At 45.9% G+C, this 18,544-nt stretch overlaps 1 protein-coding gene across 4 annotated transcripts; it reads right to left on the bottom strand.

Annotated features, from left to right (window-relative positions):
• Positions 1-1,583: 1,583 nt before the first annotated feature.
• PTPN18 (protein tyrosine phosphatase non-receptor type 18) lies at positions 1,584-18,002 on the bottom strand. 4 transcript variants are annotated; one of them, XM_070507331.1, is made up of 16 exons: positions 17,785-18,001; positions 15,674-15,782; positions 15,333-15,409; positions 15,158-15,253; positions 15,006-15,044; positions 6,013-6,081; positions 5,577-5,615; positions 4,850-4,912; positions 4,492-4,634; positions 4,057-4,123; positions 3,902-3,979; positions 3,728-3,817; positions 3,356-3,444; positions 2,433-2,635; positions 1,992-2,066; positions 1,584-1,768 (listed from the first exon to the last, which is right to left on the bottom strand). In XM_070507331.1, the coding sequence occupies exons 1-16, from the start codon at positions 17,875-17,877 to the stop codon at positions 1,701-1,703; spliced, it is 1,398 nt and encodes a 465-aa protein (XP_070363432.1). In that variant the 5' UTR covers positions 17,878-18,001; the 3' UTR covers positions 1,584-1,700. The 4 variants fall into 4 exon arrangements, with proteins under 4 accessions (XP_070363432.1, XP_070363433.1, XP_044625198.1 ...); XM_070507332.1 differs by lacking the exon at positions 15,006-15,044 and having other exon boundaries at positions 17,785-18,002; XM_044769263.2 differs by lacking the exon at positions 5,577-5,615 and having other exon boundaries at positions 17,785-17,983.
• Between the last annotated feature and the right edge of the window lie 542 nt (positions 18,003-18,544).

Raw genomic sequence — 18,544 nt, 5'->3', positions numbered from 1 at the left:
TTTCTGACCGGGGCTCTGCATGTCTGTCGAGCCAGGGGCTTGTCTGAGGGTCTTATCAAGCTGGGAGTCAGTCTGTCTGGCTGAGTCTCTCTATTTGGAGGTTCATCAGTCTGTCTGGCTAGGGGCTGGTCTGTCAGTCTGGGGTCAGACAATCTGTGAGGCTAGAGGTCTGTCTCACTGGCTGCAGATTTGTCTGTCAAGCTGGTAGTCTGTGTGCATCTGCTGTCCAGCTCCAAGGTTGGGGGACTCTCTGGCCAGGGGCCTATGTGAACAGCTAGGGGTCAGTCTGGTTGAAGGTCTTTCTGTCTCTCTGGCTGGGGGTCTGTCTTGCTGGGGGTTCATTCATCTGTCCAGATGGGGGCCCACTACTTTATCTGGTTTAGGATCTGTCCGTCCAGCTTGGGATCTAGCTAGCCAGTTGGCTTGGGGTCCACCTATCTCTCCAGCTGAGAATAGTGTCTCACTGTCCGGCTGGGAGTCCATCTGTCCAACTAGGGGTTCAACCATCCAACGAGTCCAACCTATTTGAGGGGCTGGGGGTCCATCTGGGTAGCAGGGAGTCTGTCTGTCTCAAGGATCTGCTGATATGCAGTGTATGCCCAGCTAGGAGATGGTCCCGGATAGTGGGGGCCCACCTGGCTACCTTCCCAGCAGGAGATGCATCAATTTGTCTGCCAAAATGTGGGTTCTGTGTAGTTGGTGGGGTCTGTCCACCTGTCTGGAAGTCTACCTATCTGCCTGGTTGGGAGTTGGGCCGGTAGGTTAGGATGTCTGTGCAATTAAGGGTCTGTCTGTGTGGCCTGGTATCTGTCTGACTGAGTCCACCTGGCTAGCTGGAAGTCTGTCTGACAAGAAGGTCTGTCAGTTTGCCCACCTGGGGGTGGGTCTGTGTAACTGAGGGGTCTGTCTAGCTGAGAGAATGTCTGTATCTGTTTAGCTAGGGATCTGTTTATATCTGTTTGGGAGTTTGTCCAGCTAGGTAGACGTCCATCTGGCTGGTGTCTGTCTGCTTATGTAGCTGGGGGAGGGGCCCTGACTTTTTGGTGGCCTCTCTTGCTGGAAACGGTCTGTCAGGCTGTTGGTTGGTCTTTCTCTATGGCTAGAGGTCCATCCATCCAGCTGTGGACTGTCCCTCTGAAGGTCTGTCTAGGGGTATGGCTAGCTGCCTGCTCAGGTTGGGGGTCCATATGTCTGTCTGGCCATCTGGTGAGCTTTCTACCTTTCTGTGAAATCAGTCTGGTTGGCTGTTTTTATGCCTGGCTTGGATCTGTCTTAATGGTGGGGGGCGGTCCACCATTCTTTCTCAGGGACCATCCATCTCTCTGTGTCTGAGCGTCTGAGTGTGGGAGGCTCAGATACTGAGATAAACTACTGTATTATGTGATGAATGGCGAAGTCTCCAGAAGCCCACCTGTCCATTCTCCCCTTCACAACTGGGGGGCCCTGCCCAGCCCTTTAAGGTTGGGCCCACTCCTGATGTTTATTCTTGAATCTGCTCAGTGCCATCTCACCAGCCATTATTTCTCAACTACTCCCACGCTCCAAACCTTGAACGCTATGATCACCGGGACAAAGCCCCCACATTTCCCACTCTGAGAAACTTTTATTTTGATCCAGGTCCAGCATTACCACGCAGCAGAGCATGGCCGTCAGCTGTCCAAGTGCCCATGGGGAGCAACAGGCAGGCGGGGGCGCAGCACTCACACCCGGGTCCACTCCACAGGGGGGTCCCGGGGTCCTTTAGGCCTTCCAATGCGTAGGTTGAAGCCTGAGAAAGGAGGGGAACCATGGGTCTTACGGAGAAGCTGAGACGTGGAGAGGTAGGCAAACTGTGGAAGGCCATCCTCAAGCCTCCAGACCCTCCTGGTTTACTGCAGCCACACCCACAGGACTCTGAGGGCATGGGTCCCATGCCGCCATGCCTAAACCCCAAACTCTGGGATTCAGTCAAAGCTGCAGAGTCCCAGCGACCCAGCCTTTGGGGGACTTACCTAGCCCACCGGTCTGAGCTCCATCCGCCACGTCCTCGTAGGCGCCAGGCGCAGCAGCGCTTCGGTCAGCAGGAGCTGCGAGCAGGAAACCACCCCACGAATCAGCTCAGGCCGCCCCGCCAAGCGCCGGCCCCGATCCGGGCGGAGACGCCTCCTCCGGGAGCCCGCCGAGGTGGGCGTGGCGGGCCCAGAGCGAGACCTCCACAGCGAAGCCCACCCGGCCCGGCCCCGCGAGTCCGCCTGTGACACTTCCGGGCGTGACCACACCGCGGGCGACAGTCCCAGAGGCGTGGCTAGGGACGCACGGACGTCCGCCTCAGGGCATGACCAAGCCACACCTGTGGGCGGGGGTCCTCGTGGCCGCCAGGGCCTTCCCGACCCCAGCAGGAGCAGGTGGGCGCCAGACCCCCCAGCCCCGCGCCCCACCCGGCCTCAACTCACCGCGGCCCGGCGGCGCCCCCTGCGCGTCCTCCGCGGGCGCCTGGGGCCGCCGGGCGCGCGGCGCCACCTGGCTGTAGAGCGGCGCCTCCTCCGTGCCGCGCGCCCCCGACCCCGGCCCGGGGCCCGCCAGCGCCCCGCGCTTCTGCACCACCGCGTACGTGTCGGCCATGGCGAGGGCCGGGGGCCCGGGTACCGAGATGCTCCTGCGGTGGGGAGGGCGGGGAGGAAGTGAAACGGCGGCGCCGAGGGAGGGAGGGAGGCAGGGGGTGGGCAGCGTGCTCAGCGCGCAAACCACAGGCTTCCTTCCCCAGTTAAGGAGGGAGGAGGCGGGCGGCTCTCAGAGAGGAGGAGGGGTCTCTGGGTTCGGGGATCTGGTTTCTCTGTCCCTAGCGCCCAGCAAGTTAAGGAGATGAAAGAGGTCAGAGGCCAGCTCGGTAGGTGAACGGGGCGGAGCATTGGTATTGAGGGGTGGTCATTTCTGTGTAATTGTTTATTGAGTAAGTGAGTGGAGGAAGTGGCATCGAAAGGGGAGGAAGGGATAGCCTCAAAATGGAGAGCTAGTCTCAAGGATGAGGGGGTGAAATCTCTGCGGCAAAGGAGAGTCAGTTCCGTGTCCGCAGCACCCAACCTGAGGCCTGACAAGTGCGCGGCATCAAGAAATATTTGCTGAATTTATGACTGGGGGGCAAGGAAAGAGCTAACATCGGAATGTAGGACTAGCCTTCGAGGCAGAGGCAGCGGGATGTCTGGGGTTAAAGAGTCATCTTGGGGCAGGTTCCCAGAGCTGAATTCAAACAAAAGGCCAGTGAATATTTGATGAACTGAACAGCAATGAAGGGGCTGGTATTTCAAGGGTGAGAAAAAGGTTAGCTTCTGAGCATGAGCAATTGGAAAGGGAAGAATGAGAGGAGGGAGCTGGGTACCTGAGGACCCCCCCAGGTAGGCGGGGTGTGGCAGGAAGGGTCTGGGAAGTCCGGAGGGAGAGGGCATCATCGAAGAGTGGGGCACGATTCTGGGGAAAGACAGAAGGGGAAGGGCATGAGTTTTGGGGGGAACTGGCCAGGCCCATGATGGGGATCACAATGGGCTCTGTGAAGTGAGCTCAGTGGGGACAGTCTGATAAGGGAGCAAAGAGGAAGACAAAGGTAGATATCAGAGTGAGTCAGTCCGTGCTTCCAGAAGGAATCCAGGGGCTGGATACTGTGATAGTGGTGGTCATAGACTTCTGCTCTGGCTCCTGGTCTCTGAAGGTGTTGATGGTGGACAGGAAGAGAGTAGGAAGGGGACCTTGGTACCTCCTTTAGGTTCTGGTAATGGGGGCTAGAGTTCCGCAGTGCTGAGAAGAACATCTGAGCCACCGTGTGGTACAGGAACTTGTACTGCTCCTGGTGGGGGAAGAGGGGTCGTCAGGAAGGGCAGAGAAGAGGAGGAGGGACTTGTTCTTGCAATAAGGAGGCTGAGGCTCGCACCTCTGTCTGTACAGCCGCAGGCCGCTGCTTCCGCATCTCAAGAACAACGTCGAAGAGGCTGAAGTTAGGTGGAATCATCTGGGTTAGAAAGACAGGGAACATGAGCAGGACCTCGTGGGCATGGGACCCACACTGCACACGTGCCCTCTTCATACCTGGGTCAGGAGCAGCTGCCTCACATAATCCACTGTGCACAGGACGCCTGTTCGCCCACAGCCCGCGCTGACAAGGGAGAATCAGCAAGCTCGGTCAGGGTCTGCCCACAACCCCTTCTAAACAGGGCATTTAGAATTGGGGATGAGGACCCTCCTAGGGGATCCCTTGCATCACCTTTTGATAATCAGAATCCCCAGGTTATAATTGAAAGGAAAAACTTTTTAATTGCTTACATTTGTTGAGCATCAACTGTGTGCTTACTCCCTAGCTGGCAGTCTGTACTCAACAAATGCTAACAATTTCAGTCGAGGGCGCGTGAGCAAGTGTGGCCTCGGGCTTCTGGAAAAGGCACTGTAACTGCAAGGCCCTGCACTGGCCTCCCTGCCTCTCTGTCCCAGTCCCCACCAGACGCCCATAAAGCCCGTCTCCTACACCTGCAGTGGACACAGAGGGGGCTGAGACCAGAGCCCTGGAGGCGACGAGCTGCCTCCACCATGGCGAGCACGTGGTCAGGATTGCCAGGGACCCCTTTGTCTGGCCAGGACATATACTGCAGCTGGTACACAGGACGGGATTCCTGAAACACAGGAAAATAGGGGCAAAGACTAAAAAAAGAAAGAAAAGCATTTATTGAACACCTACTACATGTCAGGCCCAGTTCCAAACATCTTCCATTTAAATCCAACTGATAACTGAGGAGATAGGTACTATTATTACTGCCCATTTTACAGATGAGAACACAGACAGGAAACAGCTCTCCAGTCTGTGAGCCTCCTCCTCCCCTTTCAGTACCTTCTGGAAAGTGACTTGGAGGGTCCTGAGCATGGTGTCTGCATTCAGCCGTGTCTCCCTGGTCTGAAGATGTGGGGCAGGTAGGAAGAGGGCAGAACAAGATCACCAGGGCCAAAAGACACATTTATAGAAAACAAGTATTTCTGATTAAAAGTCAAATACAAACAACATATTTTTAAATATTCATTTAGCCCAAACTTCCCCACAGTTTTTGTGAATGAAACATTTCAGAGGGGAGAAAGAGAACTATGATTAAAAACTCAGACAAGCTCATTTATAGTGAAAAAGATTTCTTTTGTTCTAAAATAAAAGTTTTCTTGTATGTATTAAGTAACAACTATATGTATGACTTCAGGTGAGAGATTTTCTCGAGTTCTTTTAAAATGGTAAGGAAATAAGGATTTTAAGAACCTAACCAGGCACATTGATATTACAGAGATAAAACCATGATCTTAGTTAAAATGCAAAAGCAGTGCATATGTTGAGTTCTGACTGTCTGCCTGTGAGTAGCAGAGAGCTCCCTGCAGGGTGAGGGGATGTGGGAAGCTTGATCCTTTCAGGCCTGAACCAAAAGCTTTTGTAAGGGAGGAAGACAAATCCTCTACCCTCTGGTCTTTCCGGCTGGCCCATGAATTAAACTGACATGAGGCAGAATAACAGGAGAAAATCAAACAAAGCTTTATAACATGTATACATGGCAGAAACCCAGGAAAGCTGAGTAACTCACCAAAATGGCCAAAGTTGTCACCTTAAATAGCATCTTTAGCTAAACAAAAAAGGAGAGTGTTGGGGGTAGTGGTTTGGGACTCAAAGGGGAGGAAGGCAATTCACATGGAGATGGAAAAGCAAATGTGGTAAATAGAGCTTTGATAAGAGTGGGCTTAGCAAGGATCCTCCCAGGCTCCCTGGAACCCAGAGTTATCTATGTTGATGGCCTGTCCTGGCCACCAGGCTTTATCTTAAATTCCTTTAGGCAGTTAGGGGAGGAAGTCAAAGTTTCTTTCAGTCTTTTTTTCTTAAAAATAACCAAGGTAAGGCAAAGAGACACATTTTGGGGTGGCCAATTCTGATCCCCCACACTTTCCACTCTGAGAATCTTCTGTGAAACCTTCCACAACATCCAAGACTCCATGAACTCTGTTCCCATCCCTGCCCCAGCTCACCAGGGTGATGCAAAAAAGCCCAATCTGCAATGGCTCCTGTTCTTGGGCCCAGTAGCGCTCACACTTTTTCTGCAGAAGGCAAAGGAGAAAGAGCAGGGACTGAAGAGGGGTATCTGCTCCAGAGTTCAGCTCAGCATGTCCACACTCCCACAGGACTCCCCAGGTACTGCTGGTGGAAGCACAGGCAGCTGCAGCTGTAAAGGGGGCCAGCTGGCAGAGCTTGAACACACACAGACTCAGTGGAGACTTTGAGCTTCTGACTGTGCAGGAGGGAGACACTCCAGGATATTCTCCTACTGTAAGCAACTTAAAAAACTGGACAAAATATATGAGCCACATTTTCAGATGTTGGCACAGGCATTGCAGGACTGATCACTGAATGGAGGGAAACACATGAGTCAAACCCTATGAGCACCCAGCTTATTGCCTAGAGGCTGAAGGACACAAAGAGTGCAATGATCCCACTGAGTTGAGGAGCCAGACATCAGGGCTCAGGGAGGCCAAGGGAGCCAGAATTTCAAAGGCAGAGTCCTGAAAGAACAGAGCCATGCAAACAAAAGCAAAAGCTCCGTAAGTCTGCATGGAGGTCCCCTTGAGTCTTTAGCTGAATGATAATCTGAACACATATAACGTGAAAGCCCATGAGGCCAGGCAAGAATAACATTCCATGAAAGAGTAATAACTAGGGACCTGTAAGATGCACACTTAACCTGTGTAAAATTAAGAATAAGCATCCAATAAAAATTTACTGGACATAAAAAGAAGCAAGAAAACGTGACCCATAACCAGGAGAAAAATCAGTCAATAGAAACATACTTGATAGAGATAAGGAAAGAAGCAGACCTGAAAACAGCTTTTATAAATATTGTAAGTATATTCCAAGATGAAAAGGAATCATAAACCTGGTGAAAAGTGAAATGAAAGATATAAAAAAGACCTAAAGGGAACTTCTACAGAGGAAAAATAAAATACATGAAATGAAACATTCACTGTCTAATACCAGAAGAAAATATAAGTGAACACGAAGACACAGCAATAGAAACTATTCAAAATGAAAAAGAGAAAAAAATGACTGGGAAAAAATGAATGGAGAATCAGTTACCTGTGAAAATATATCAAGTAGTCTAGTATATATGCACTTTGAGTCTGGAGCAAGAGGAGAGAGAGGGAAGAACAGAAACTATATCTGAATAACAGCTGGAAAATTATCCAAATTTGATGAAGCTATGAACCCACACATCCAAGAAGGTCAATGAACCATAGGGAGAATAAACATAAAGCCACACCAACGTGGATCATGATCAAACTGCTGAAAAAAATGATAAAGAGAAAATATTAAAGTATCACACAAGAAAGACACATTACATACTGAAGTACAAAGATAAGAATGATGAAGAATTTTGTCAGAAACTCTGCAAGCCACTGGTCAATGATGTGGTATCCTAAAAAGGCTGAAATTTTTTAAAAAACACAAAACTTTTAGACAAACAAAAGCTGAGAGAATTTATCACAAGCAATCCTGAACTATGAGAAATATTAAAGTAAGCTCTTCATATAAAAGGAACATGATACCAAATGGAATGTGGGTCCACACAAAAAGAATGAATAGTAGAGAAAAAGTAAATATGTGGCTAAATATAAAAGGTATTTCTCATTTTTTAACATCTTTAAAAAATAATCTAATGAATTTTACCAAGCAAGGAAGAATAGCAATTCTTCATAAACTTTTAAAAAAAAATCAAAGAAGGAACATTTCCCAACATATTTTATGAGGCTACTATTACTCTGATACCAAAACCAGACATGGACATCAAAGGAAAGAAAACTACTAACCAATGTTTCAAGAATATAAACACAAAAATTCTCAACAAAATAGTAGCAAAGGATTATATACCATGACCAACAGGAATTAATCCCAGGAATGCAAAATTGGTTCAATATATGAAAATCAATGTGATAAGTCATATTAATAGAAAATAAAGCCAAAACACACAATCATCTGAATAGATAATGAAAAAATTTTTGAACAAAATCCAACACCTTTTCATGATGAAAACACAAAAGAAGCTAGAAGTAGAAAGGAAATTTCTCAGCATGATTAAAAAAACCCCACATCTACAAAAAACCTCCATAGCTAAGCTCATACCTAATGATGGATATCTGAATATTTTGCCCTTAAGATCAGGAACAAGACAAGGGTGTTTGCTCTTGCCACTTCTCTTCAGCTTTGTACTGGAAGTTCTAGCCAGTGCAATTAGGAAAAAAGAAAGGAAGGAAAGGAGGGAGGGAGGAAGGAAGAAGGGAAGAGTGAGAATGGAAGATAGGGAGGGAGGGAAGGAGGGACGGTATTCAGAGTGGAAAGGTTTCAGTTTGCGGATGACATGATGTTATATATAGAAAACTCTGAAGAATATACACACACTATTAGAGCTAATAAACAAGTTCAGCAAGGTTGCAAGATATAAGATGAATACATAAAAATCAATTGTATTTCTATATAGCGAAAACTATTTGGTTTGCAATAAGCAAACTGAAAATGAAATTAAGAAAACCACTCCGTTTACAGTAGCATCAAAAAGTATAAACTACTTAGGAATAAATTTAACAAAGTACAAGACTTCTAACCTAAACACTATAAAACATTGCTGAAAGAAATTAAAGAGGACCTAGATAAATGAAAAGACATCCATGTTCATGGATTGGAAGGCAATGTTGTTAGGATGGCAGTAGCCCCCAAATAGATAAATTCACTACAATCCTTATAAAAATCTCAGAAGGCTTTTTGGGAAGCTGATCTTAACATTAATACGCTAACATTGATAAGTGTGTCGCGGATACCCAAGAGCACCCTCAGTTTTGATGATTCACCAGCAGGACTCACACAGTTGTACTCATGGCTGTGACTTATTACAATGGCAGCATACAAAAGAAAATCTGCAAAGGGAAAAGGTGCCTAGGGCGAAGTTACAGGAAATAAGGCTCCAGTTTCATCTTCTCCCAGTGGAGCTGCACAGGATGTGCTTAATTCCCCCAGCAATGAGTTGTGATAACATGTGTGAAAAGTCCACAGGGAGGCTCATTAGGGACTCAGTGCCCAGGGTTTTTATTGGGGCACTCTATGTAATATGTAGGCAGCCTCTGATTAGTATGTACCCAAACTTCAGACTCCCAGAAGGAAAGCAGGTGTTCACCTAAACCATATTGTTTGTATAAACAGTTTAGGCATAGTGAGCCACTCTTATAAGAAATTCAGTTTCCAGGGGCCGGCCCGGTGGCGCAGCGGTTAAGTGTGCACGTTCCAATTCTCGGCAGCCCGGGGTTTGCCGGTTTGGATCCCGGGTGTGGACATGGCACCGCTTGGCAAGCCATGCTGTGGCAGGCGTCCCACGTATAAAGTAGAGGAAGATGGGCACGGATGTGAGCTCAGGGCCAGTCTTCCTCAGCAAAAAGAGGAGGATTGGCGGCAGATGTTAGCTCAGGGCTAATCTCCCTCAAAAAAAAAAAAAAAAATCCAATTTCCAGCCAAGAGCCAACCTTGAAGGAAGGCCTTTTTAAGCATAAGCAGTTGAGCCTGCTCCGCTAACTCTTTTCTGCACAGCAAGTGACTCAGAATAGCCAAAACAATCTTGAAAAAGAACAAATTTGGAGAACTCACACTTCTTGTTTTCAAAACTAACTACAAAGCTACAATAATAAAAAAAAACCTGTAGTACTGGCACAAATATAGATATATCAATCAATGGAATAGAATTGAGAATCCAGAAGTAAACCTTTACATTTATGGTCAATTGATTTTCAATAAGGATACCAAGACTATTGATGGGGAAAGCACAGTCTTTTCAACAAATGGTGCTGGGAGAACTGAATAGCTACATACAAAAGAATGAATTTGGACCCCTACCTCACATCATACACAAAAATTAACCTAAAATGAATCAGAGACCTAAGTGTAAGAAATAAAACTTTGAAAAACTTAGAAGAAAACATAGAGTAAATCTTTATGACCTTTGGTTAGACAATGACTTCTTAGATACAATGCCAAAAGTACAAGCCAAACAATTATAGACTGGAATTCCTCAGAATTACTAAGTGGGCTTCAAAGGACACTATCAGAAAAATGAAAAGACTGGGGCCAGCCCCATGCCCAAGTGGCTAAGTTTGTGCACTCCGCTTCAGCAGCCCAGGGTTTCACTGGTTCAGATCCTGGGTACAGACCTAGCACTGCTCATCAAGCCGTGCTGAGGTGAGGTGGTGTCCCACATAGTAGAACGAGAAGGACCTACAACTAGAATATACAACTATGTACTGGGGGGCTTTGGGGAGAAGAAAAAAAAAGAAAAGAGGAAGATTGGCAACAGATGTTAACTCAGGGCCAATCTTTAAAAAGAAAAATTATTAAAAAAGAAAATGAAAAGACAACCCACAGAATGGGAAAAATATTTGTAAATCATACACTGATAAGGGACTTGTATCCAGAAGAATTCTTACAACTCAGTAATAAAAAGACAACCTAATTAAAAAATGGGCAAAGGATCTGAACAGATATTTGTCCAAAGAAGATATACAAATGGAAAAATAAGCACATGAAAAGATGTTCACATCATTAGGTAAATACAAACTAAAACCACAATGAGATACCCCTTCCCACCCATTAGGATGGCTAATAAAAATAAAAATAAAAACAAAAACAGAAAATAACAAGCGTTGGTGAGTGTATGGAGAAAGTGGAACCCTTGTGCATTGCTGATGAGGCTGTAAAATGGTGCAGCCACTGTGGAAAACAACCCAAAAATTAAACAGAGAATTTCCATATGATTCAGCAATTCTCCTTCTAGCTATATACTCCCAAGAATTGAAAACAGGGACTCAAAACAGATACATATACCAATGCTCATTGCAGCATTACTCACAGTAGCCAAAAGGTAGAAACAACCCAAATATCCATTAACAGATGAGTGGATACACAAAATGTGGTATGTTCATACAATGGAATATTATTCAGCCTTAAAAAGAACGACATTCTGATACATGCTACAACATGGATGAACCATGAAAACATTGTAAGTGAAATAAGCTAGACACAAAAGGGCAAATATTTTATGATTCTAGGTACCTAGAATAGGCAAATTAACAGAGACAGAAAGTACAATAAAGGCTACCAGGAGCAGGTAAAGGGGGAATAGGGAGTAATTGTTAAGTGGGTAGAGAGTTTCTTTTTGGGATGATGAACAAGTTCTGGAAACAGATAGTGGTGATGGTTGTACAACATTGTGAATGTACTTAATGGTTCTGAGTTATACATTTGAAATAGTTAAAATGGCAAATTTTATGTTATGTATATTTTACCACAATTGGAAAAAAAAAGACATAATGAAATACCACTTTACACCTAGTATGATGGCTATAATAAAAAAAAACAGACAATAACAACTGTTAATAAGGATGTGAAGAAATTGGAACCCTCATACATTGCTGGCTGGAATGAAAAACGATGTCGTCACTGCAGAAAACAGTCTGGCAGTTCCTCAAAAATGTTAAAAATAGAGTTACCATATGACGCAGCCATTTCACCTCTAGGTGTATACCCAAGAGAAATGAAAACATACATCTACATAAAAACTTGCATGCGAAGGTTCATAGCAGCATTATTCATGATAGCTCCAAAGTGGAAACAGCTCAAATTCTAGAAACTGATTAATGAATGAATAAAATGTAGTAGAGCCATTCAACAGAATATTATTCAGCAATAAAAGGAAGTGAAGTACTGATGTATGCTATAACATACATGGACTTTAAAAACATTATGCTAAGTGAAAGAAGTCAGTCACAAAAGACAACATACTATGTGATTGTGTTATATGAAAAGTCCAGGGTAGGCAAAGCTATAGAGACCAAAAATAGATTAGGGTTAGGGTGGAGACTGGTGGGAAATGGGGAAACGCTGCTAATGGATACAGCGTTTCTTTATGGAATGATAAAAATAGTCTAAAATTTATTGCGGTGATAGTTGCATAACTCAGGAATATACCAAAAACAGTTGAATTGCACACTTTAAATGGGTGAATTGCAACTCAATAAAGCTGTTTTTAAAAAACAGATAATCTAAAGCAAAAATAATAGCAGTGTATTGTGGAGTATATTTTATATTTGGAATTAAAACGTATGACAATAGCATAAAGCATGGAAAGGGAAAACTGAAATAGACTATTGTAAAGTTCTCATATTGTACATGAAATGGGATGATATTATTTGAACGTAGACTGTAATAACTTAAAGGTGTGTATTATAAACCCTAACCCACCACTAAGCATATACTACCAAGAGGGATTATTATTCAATGGAATCATATTCCATTGAATGGATCTACCACATTTTATTTAACTAATAAGTGAATAATGACTATGAAACTGACTCATGAAAATCCTCAATCTGAAAGAAAATAGAAAAGAAGAAGAAAGGAACAAAGAACAGATGGAACAAATAGAAAAGAAACAGCACTACCATATGATCCAGCAATTCTACTTCTAGGTATTTATCCAAAGAAAACAAAAACACTAATTTGAAAAGATACATGCACCCCTATGTTCATTGCAGCATTATTTACAACAGCCAAGACATGGAAACAACCTGAGTGCCCATCAATGGATGAATGGATAAAGATGTGGCGTGCATGCACACATGCACACACACACACACGGAATACTACTCAGCCATGAAAAAGAATGAAATCTTGCTATTTATGATAACATGGATGTCCCTTTAGGGCACTATGTTAAGCAAAATAAGTCAGATAAAGACAAATACTACATGATCTCACTTATATATGGAATCTAAAAAAACAAAACAAAATAACAAAACAAAACAGAAATAGACTCATACATACAGAGAAAAAATTAGTGGTTGCCAGAAGGAAAGGGTTGGGGGGTTGGACAAAATAGGGGAAAAGGATTAAGAGGTACAAACCTCCAGTTATAAAATAAATAAGCCATGAGGATATAATATACAGCATAGAAAATATAGTCAATAATATTGTCATAAGTTTGTATGATGTCACATGGTAACTAAACATATTGTGGTCATCATTTATAATGTATAAAAATATTGCATCACTATGTTGTACATCTGAAACTAATATAATACTGTACTTCAATTTAAAAAAAGACCCTTTCCCCAAAAGAGAAAGAAAGAAAGAAAACAAATAGCAAGATAGTAGATTTAGATCATTATTGATCATTACATTAAAGACTAAATACTACAATTAAAGGCAGAGATTGTCAGACTCGATACAAAAGTAGGTCCCTACAATATGCCACCTACAAGAAACACACTTTAAAAATAAAGATAAATATAGACAGATAGCAAAAGAATGGAAAAAGATATATCATGCACACTCTAAGCTAGAGAAATTTAAATGGCTCTATTAATATCAAAGTCACTTCAGAAAAAGGAATATTATGAGAGATAAAGAGGGACACTACATGTTGGAAAAGGGACTGATTCATGGGGGAAACATAACCCTAACTGTATACACACTAATTGTAGAGTTTTAAAATACCATGGGTCAAAGAAGAAATCACAAGGGAAATTAGAACATATTTTCAACTAATTGAAAATCAAGTTTGTCAGTTGCAGCTAAAGCAAGGCTTAGAGAAAAATGAATAACATTAAGTGCTTATATCTGAAAAAACAAAAACCTCAAATCAATTATTTACGTTTAAGAAACTAGAAAAAGAAGAGCAAGTAAAACCTAAAACACTACAAGGAAGGAAATGATAAAGATAAGAGAAGCAATTAATGAAATAGAAAATAAATAAAAACAATGGAGAAAATGAAAAAAACCCAAAGCTGGTTCTTTGAAAAAATAATAAAATTGATAAACCTCTAGCTCAGAGATTGGCTAACATTTTCTATAAAGGGCCAGATAATAAATATTTTAGATTTTGCAAGCCATGCAATCTACCTAACTTACAACTACTGAACTCTGACATGGTTGCCTGAAAGCTGGTGTAGACAATATGGAAACAAATGTGTGTGGCTGTGTTCTGAAACGTTTATTTACCAAAACAGGCAGCAGGACAGATTTAGCATAAAAGCTAAAGTTTGTCCATCTTTACTCTAGCCAGACTGATGTGGGAAAGAGAGGGACAGACAGACCACAAATTACCAAAATCTGGAATGAAAAATAGGCATCAGTACAGACTGTGCAGACTCCACGATCAGCCAGTCCCCCCAGGACGATACTTCGCCCACTCCTAACTCCGTCTGTGGGGCAGTCCAGGATGCAGAAACCCTGTGCCTTCAGTGTTGACATCCATTTAGTAACTAATTAACGCTAACAGGAAAAACAAAGATCCCTGCCCTCATTGAGCTTATCTTTTCGTCAGGGAGACAGAATAAACAACGTACACAATACATTAGCAGATTATGTTAGAAGTTGGTAAGAACTGTGAAGAAAAAAGTAAAGCAGGAGAAGGGAAGGAGCGTAGGAGTGCTGGGAGTATTAAATGGTGTGAGATCCAGGAAGGTCTCACTGAGGAAGTAGCATTTGAGCAGACCTGAAGGCAGAGATGGAGCAAGCCAAGAGAAAAAGGTCCCAGGCAGAGGGAACAGCTGAGGTGGGCAGAGTGATCCCTGGCATCTGAGGAACGGCAAAGCCAGAGTAGTTAGAGTGGAGAGAATAAAGGGGAACAGGCGGAGAGACAGATCAGAGCTGACCCAGGGAAGCCACAGCATAGGGCCTTATGCCTGTGGTGTGGTATGGGGTGCGAAGACAGGCAGCAGAGGTTGCCAGCACTGGAGGGAGGCCCTGCATGGATAAAAGGAAAAAGATCCACAGCAAATTAAAGAGAGCAATAGTGGGCTTTCAATAAAGCTACAGTGCGGGGGCTCCAAGAAGCGGGCCCTTGAGTCCCGGCCTCAGGGAGGAGCTACCAAGATTCCTCTGCCTCTTCCCTGCACAAAGAAAGGCATTCTAGGGGGCTGAGGACACCTACCCGCCCATTTTCCGTCTCTCGACATGCCATCAGGATCACCTAGACAAGAGGGGTCCGGGGAGAGGGAGGTGATTTGGGGTTGGGTTTGGGAGAAATGGGGCCAAGGAAGGACTTAGAAGGCTGGCCCCACCTCACACTCCCCGAAAGCTGACCTTGACTCCGAACTCCCAGACCATGCGCCAGAAGTCTAGCAAGGTGTGAGGCAGGGGTCCTTGTGTGGCGATGTAGGCCGGGCTTCCATCTGTGCCCTGGTAAAGGCTAAGTTCACTACCGAGATCCCGCTGTTGCCCCCACCACAGCCGCCCCTTTCCTGACTCCCAGCCTGACCCGGATGAAGTTGCCATTGATGTAGTCGCCGTGTCCCTCCTCCTGAAGCAGAGAGAGGATCACTCTTGTCTGATCATCTGCCGGTGCGCAAGGTGAGAAACACGGAGTTTGGGGATGACAGGGGCATCAAGGCCCTGACAGCCTCCTGAATGAAAGCCAGCAGGGGAGTGGCACACCTCGCAGGGGTGCCACCGACGTGCACTCCGGGGCTGCTCGGGAGAAAGGCAGCCACGGCAGAGGTCTGCGAGGGAGAGCGCTGCAGTGGATGGCCACCCTGGACAGCCACCGGGTGGGGGCGTGTGCGGCGCCGCACGGACTCCCTCGGAAGCCCCTCGACTTACATGGCAGCACATCCTTGTAGCGGTTCTTTCTCACGTTCCCGGGCCGACTGCCAGCCTCGGTGGAGCACACACTGTCAGTCTTCCAGGCGGCTGAGCGGGCCCGAATGTCCTGGTGGGAGGCCCCGTGAGCGACCCGGGAGGAGAGAGGAGCCAAGTGAGAATCCTGGCTAATTGCAACGATACAACGATCACAGCGCCTCAGACCGCCTTCTCTGTGGCAGGCTCTGTGTTAAGGGCACTGAATCATCACAAGGTCCCTCTGAAGTGGGTTCAATCATTGCCGTCCCCATTGTGCCAGGTGAGAAAGCTGGGGCACCACATGGTTGAGCGACTTGCAGAAAGTCCCACCCAAAGCGGAAGGGGCACAGTGAGGGTAGCACTCAGACCTCTCAGCATCTGCTCTCTGTACACTCAATCCGTATTGCATTGTATTGTAAAGACTAATTGTAATGTATTATGTATTTAATATAACAAACATGGTAAGATATATATGACAATATACAATGTATATGAATTATAATGTATAACATTACTTACGTAACAAGATACTATAAGGACTTTATACTGTTAGATTATTATAATTAGTGAATAGTATATTATCATCATCATCAGTTATTCATAGTCATGGTGATAATAAGTAACACCAAGCCACCACTGGGTGTGAGTCACCATTCTAAGTGCTTTACTTATGCCCATCCTGTCATTTAAAAACTCCTGGACACCCTAGTGTAGTGGGGACCACTATTAATATTTCTGCTATACAGATGAGGAAAACAAGGCCTAGCGAGGCCTAGACTCCTGTGAGTGCAGGCACTGCTCACCACCCAGTCTTCGGCATAAGGGGTCCTCAGCATGGCTCACTGTCCCAGATGGGACAAGACCCAGATGGGCATGACATTATATACCACCTGGGTATTATATACATTTTCATATTGAATAAATGATATATTTTGCATTTATTATACATTTCTTACATAAAAGATCTATTTTTATATTTGTGTAAATTAGATTTATATTGTAGTACTTTTACCTATTCGTTACACATTTTATATTTACTTAGGAACTTATTGAATAACTCCTTATTTTATAAACTACAATTTTATATGCTGTATTTACGTTTATTTATTGTTTTATTAAGTCAAATGTTTATTGTGTAAGTTGTACTTTAAAATCATATTAATTTCACATACTCACTATATTTTATACTTAATAAAATTATTTAATAAGTTTGGTTGTTATCTATTTTTATTGTACTTAGTGATTAAATAAACTCATTTATTATATAAAGTATTTATATCATATTTATTAAATTTATTTTTATATATTTATTATGTCACATATTTCTAAATTTGATGTCACCATATATTGTATTTACATACTTGCATAGTATGTGTCTATATTTGTTACAAAGTTACTATATTTAAAACATCTCAGGCACAGTATGTGGTGCCTATGACGCTGCATTATCATTCCTCAGACACGGCTTACACAACCTCTCTGTAATGTTTACAATATTTATAACTAACGACAAAGGCTCCTACAAAGTGAGCGCTCAAGATGTGCTAAGCGCTTTTTTACCCACCTCAGTTATTTAATCCTTAGGCCACTTTAGACTCAAAAAGAAACCGAGGCCAGAGGGGCTGGGTAATCTGTTCCGAGCCACAAAGCCGACGAGAGGCCGGTGTCCACACCCCTCGGCTGGTTCCTCTTCTCCCAGCCCCTTCCTCCCCAAGACCTCAGCGGTGACCGCCGGGTCGCCCGGAGCGCAGGGGCGCGCCCGCCCCCGCCTGCGGCGTCCGCCCTCCCCCGCGGCGCCCAGCAGCGGGATTGTCCTGAGCGCGACGAGGGCACGGGGATCCGAGGGTGTGTGCAGCCCCGCCCAGCCCGGCCCTGGACTTCGCCCTCTGGGGCTCTGCGGGCAGACCGTGAAGACAGGGAGAGAGCACAACAGAGAGAGGTGCGGGGGAGAGAAAAATAGACCTCGAGGCGAGGAGATGCCGCTAGACTCCAAGAGAGAGGCAAGCGCAGCAGGGCGCACAGGACAGACGTCGGGACAGGCCAGGGCGAGGAGCCAGAGCGCACTGCGCCGCCGTCTACACTCGCCCACTCACGCTGAACTCGCCGGCAAGGATCGCCCCCTCCTGTCCGCCCCGCGCCTCCAGCTGCTCCACGAAGCTCCGTGCCGCATCCAAGCTTCGGCTCATGGTGCCGCTGGCCAGCGAGGTCAGGTTCAGCCGCTGCGCTCGGTGCTCTCAGCTAGTGTAGACAGTGCTGGAGGAGGACCGCCTCCTGTCTCGCCAACCAATGGAAGCGTGCAGCGGCCGGCACGGCGCGCCCCTCGGCCAATGACATTTGAGAGCCCATCCCAGCCCCACCCGCAGGCGTCCGGACCCTGGCGGTGCCAGAAGCCTGGGTCCTCTCCCGCTGTAACTGGGCAGTAGGTCCCCTGCGGGCGCTTCCCTTTTTGTGGCCGCCGCGCCGGCAGGCTGAGTCCGCACAGCCCTACGACGCTTCCTCACGCTTGGGCCCGGGATTCACGCCAGGGGCCGGCCTCCCTCCGAGCCCGGCACTGGGTGGATGGCCGCGTGCGCTCGCCTGGCCTCCCAGCCTGTGTCCTGGGAGCTAGGCTGGGTCGGCGTCCGAGCCGGGCTGGCGCGGCAGCTGGGAGTGGAGACGGTCGCCGAGATCGAGCTGCAACTCCTGCCTCGGGGACCCCGAGTGGGTGGGGTCCCGCGCTGTGCGGGGTCGGAGGGAGGTCAGGGCGGGTAGCCGCCGGGAAAAATGACGCTCGGGCACCGGCGCCTTGAGAAAGACCGAGTGGAAGCGGGTGCCTAGGTATCTGTATTTCCTGAGCTTCCTTCTTTTTCCGGG

Source organism: Equus asinus, chromosome 4, assembly GCF_041296235.1.
Source record: "Equus asinus isolate D_3611 breed Donkey chromosome 4, EquAss-T2T_v2, whole genome shotgun sequence".
Classification (NCBI taxonomy): domain Eukaryota; kingdom Metazoa; phylum Chordata; class Mammalia; order Perissodactyla; family Equidae; genus Equus; species Equus asinus.
This window is presented reverse-complemented; position numbering and strand designations above follow the sequence as displayed.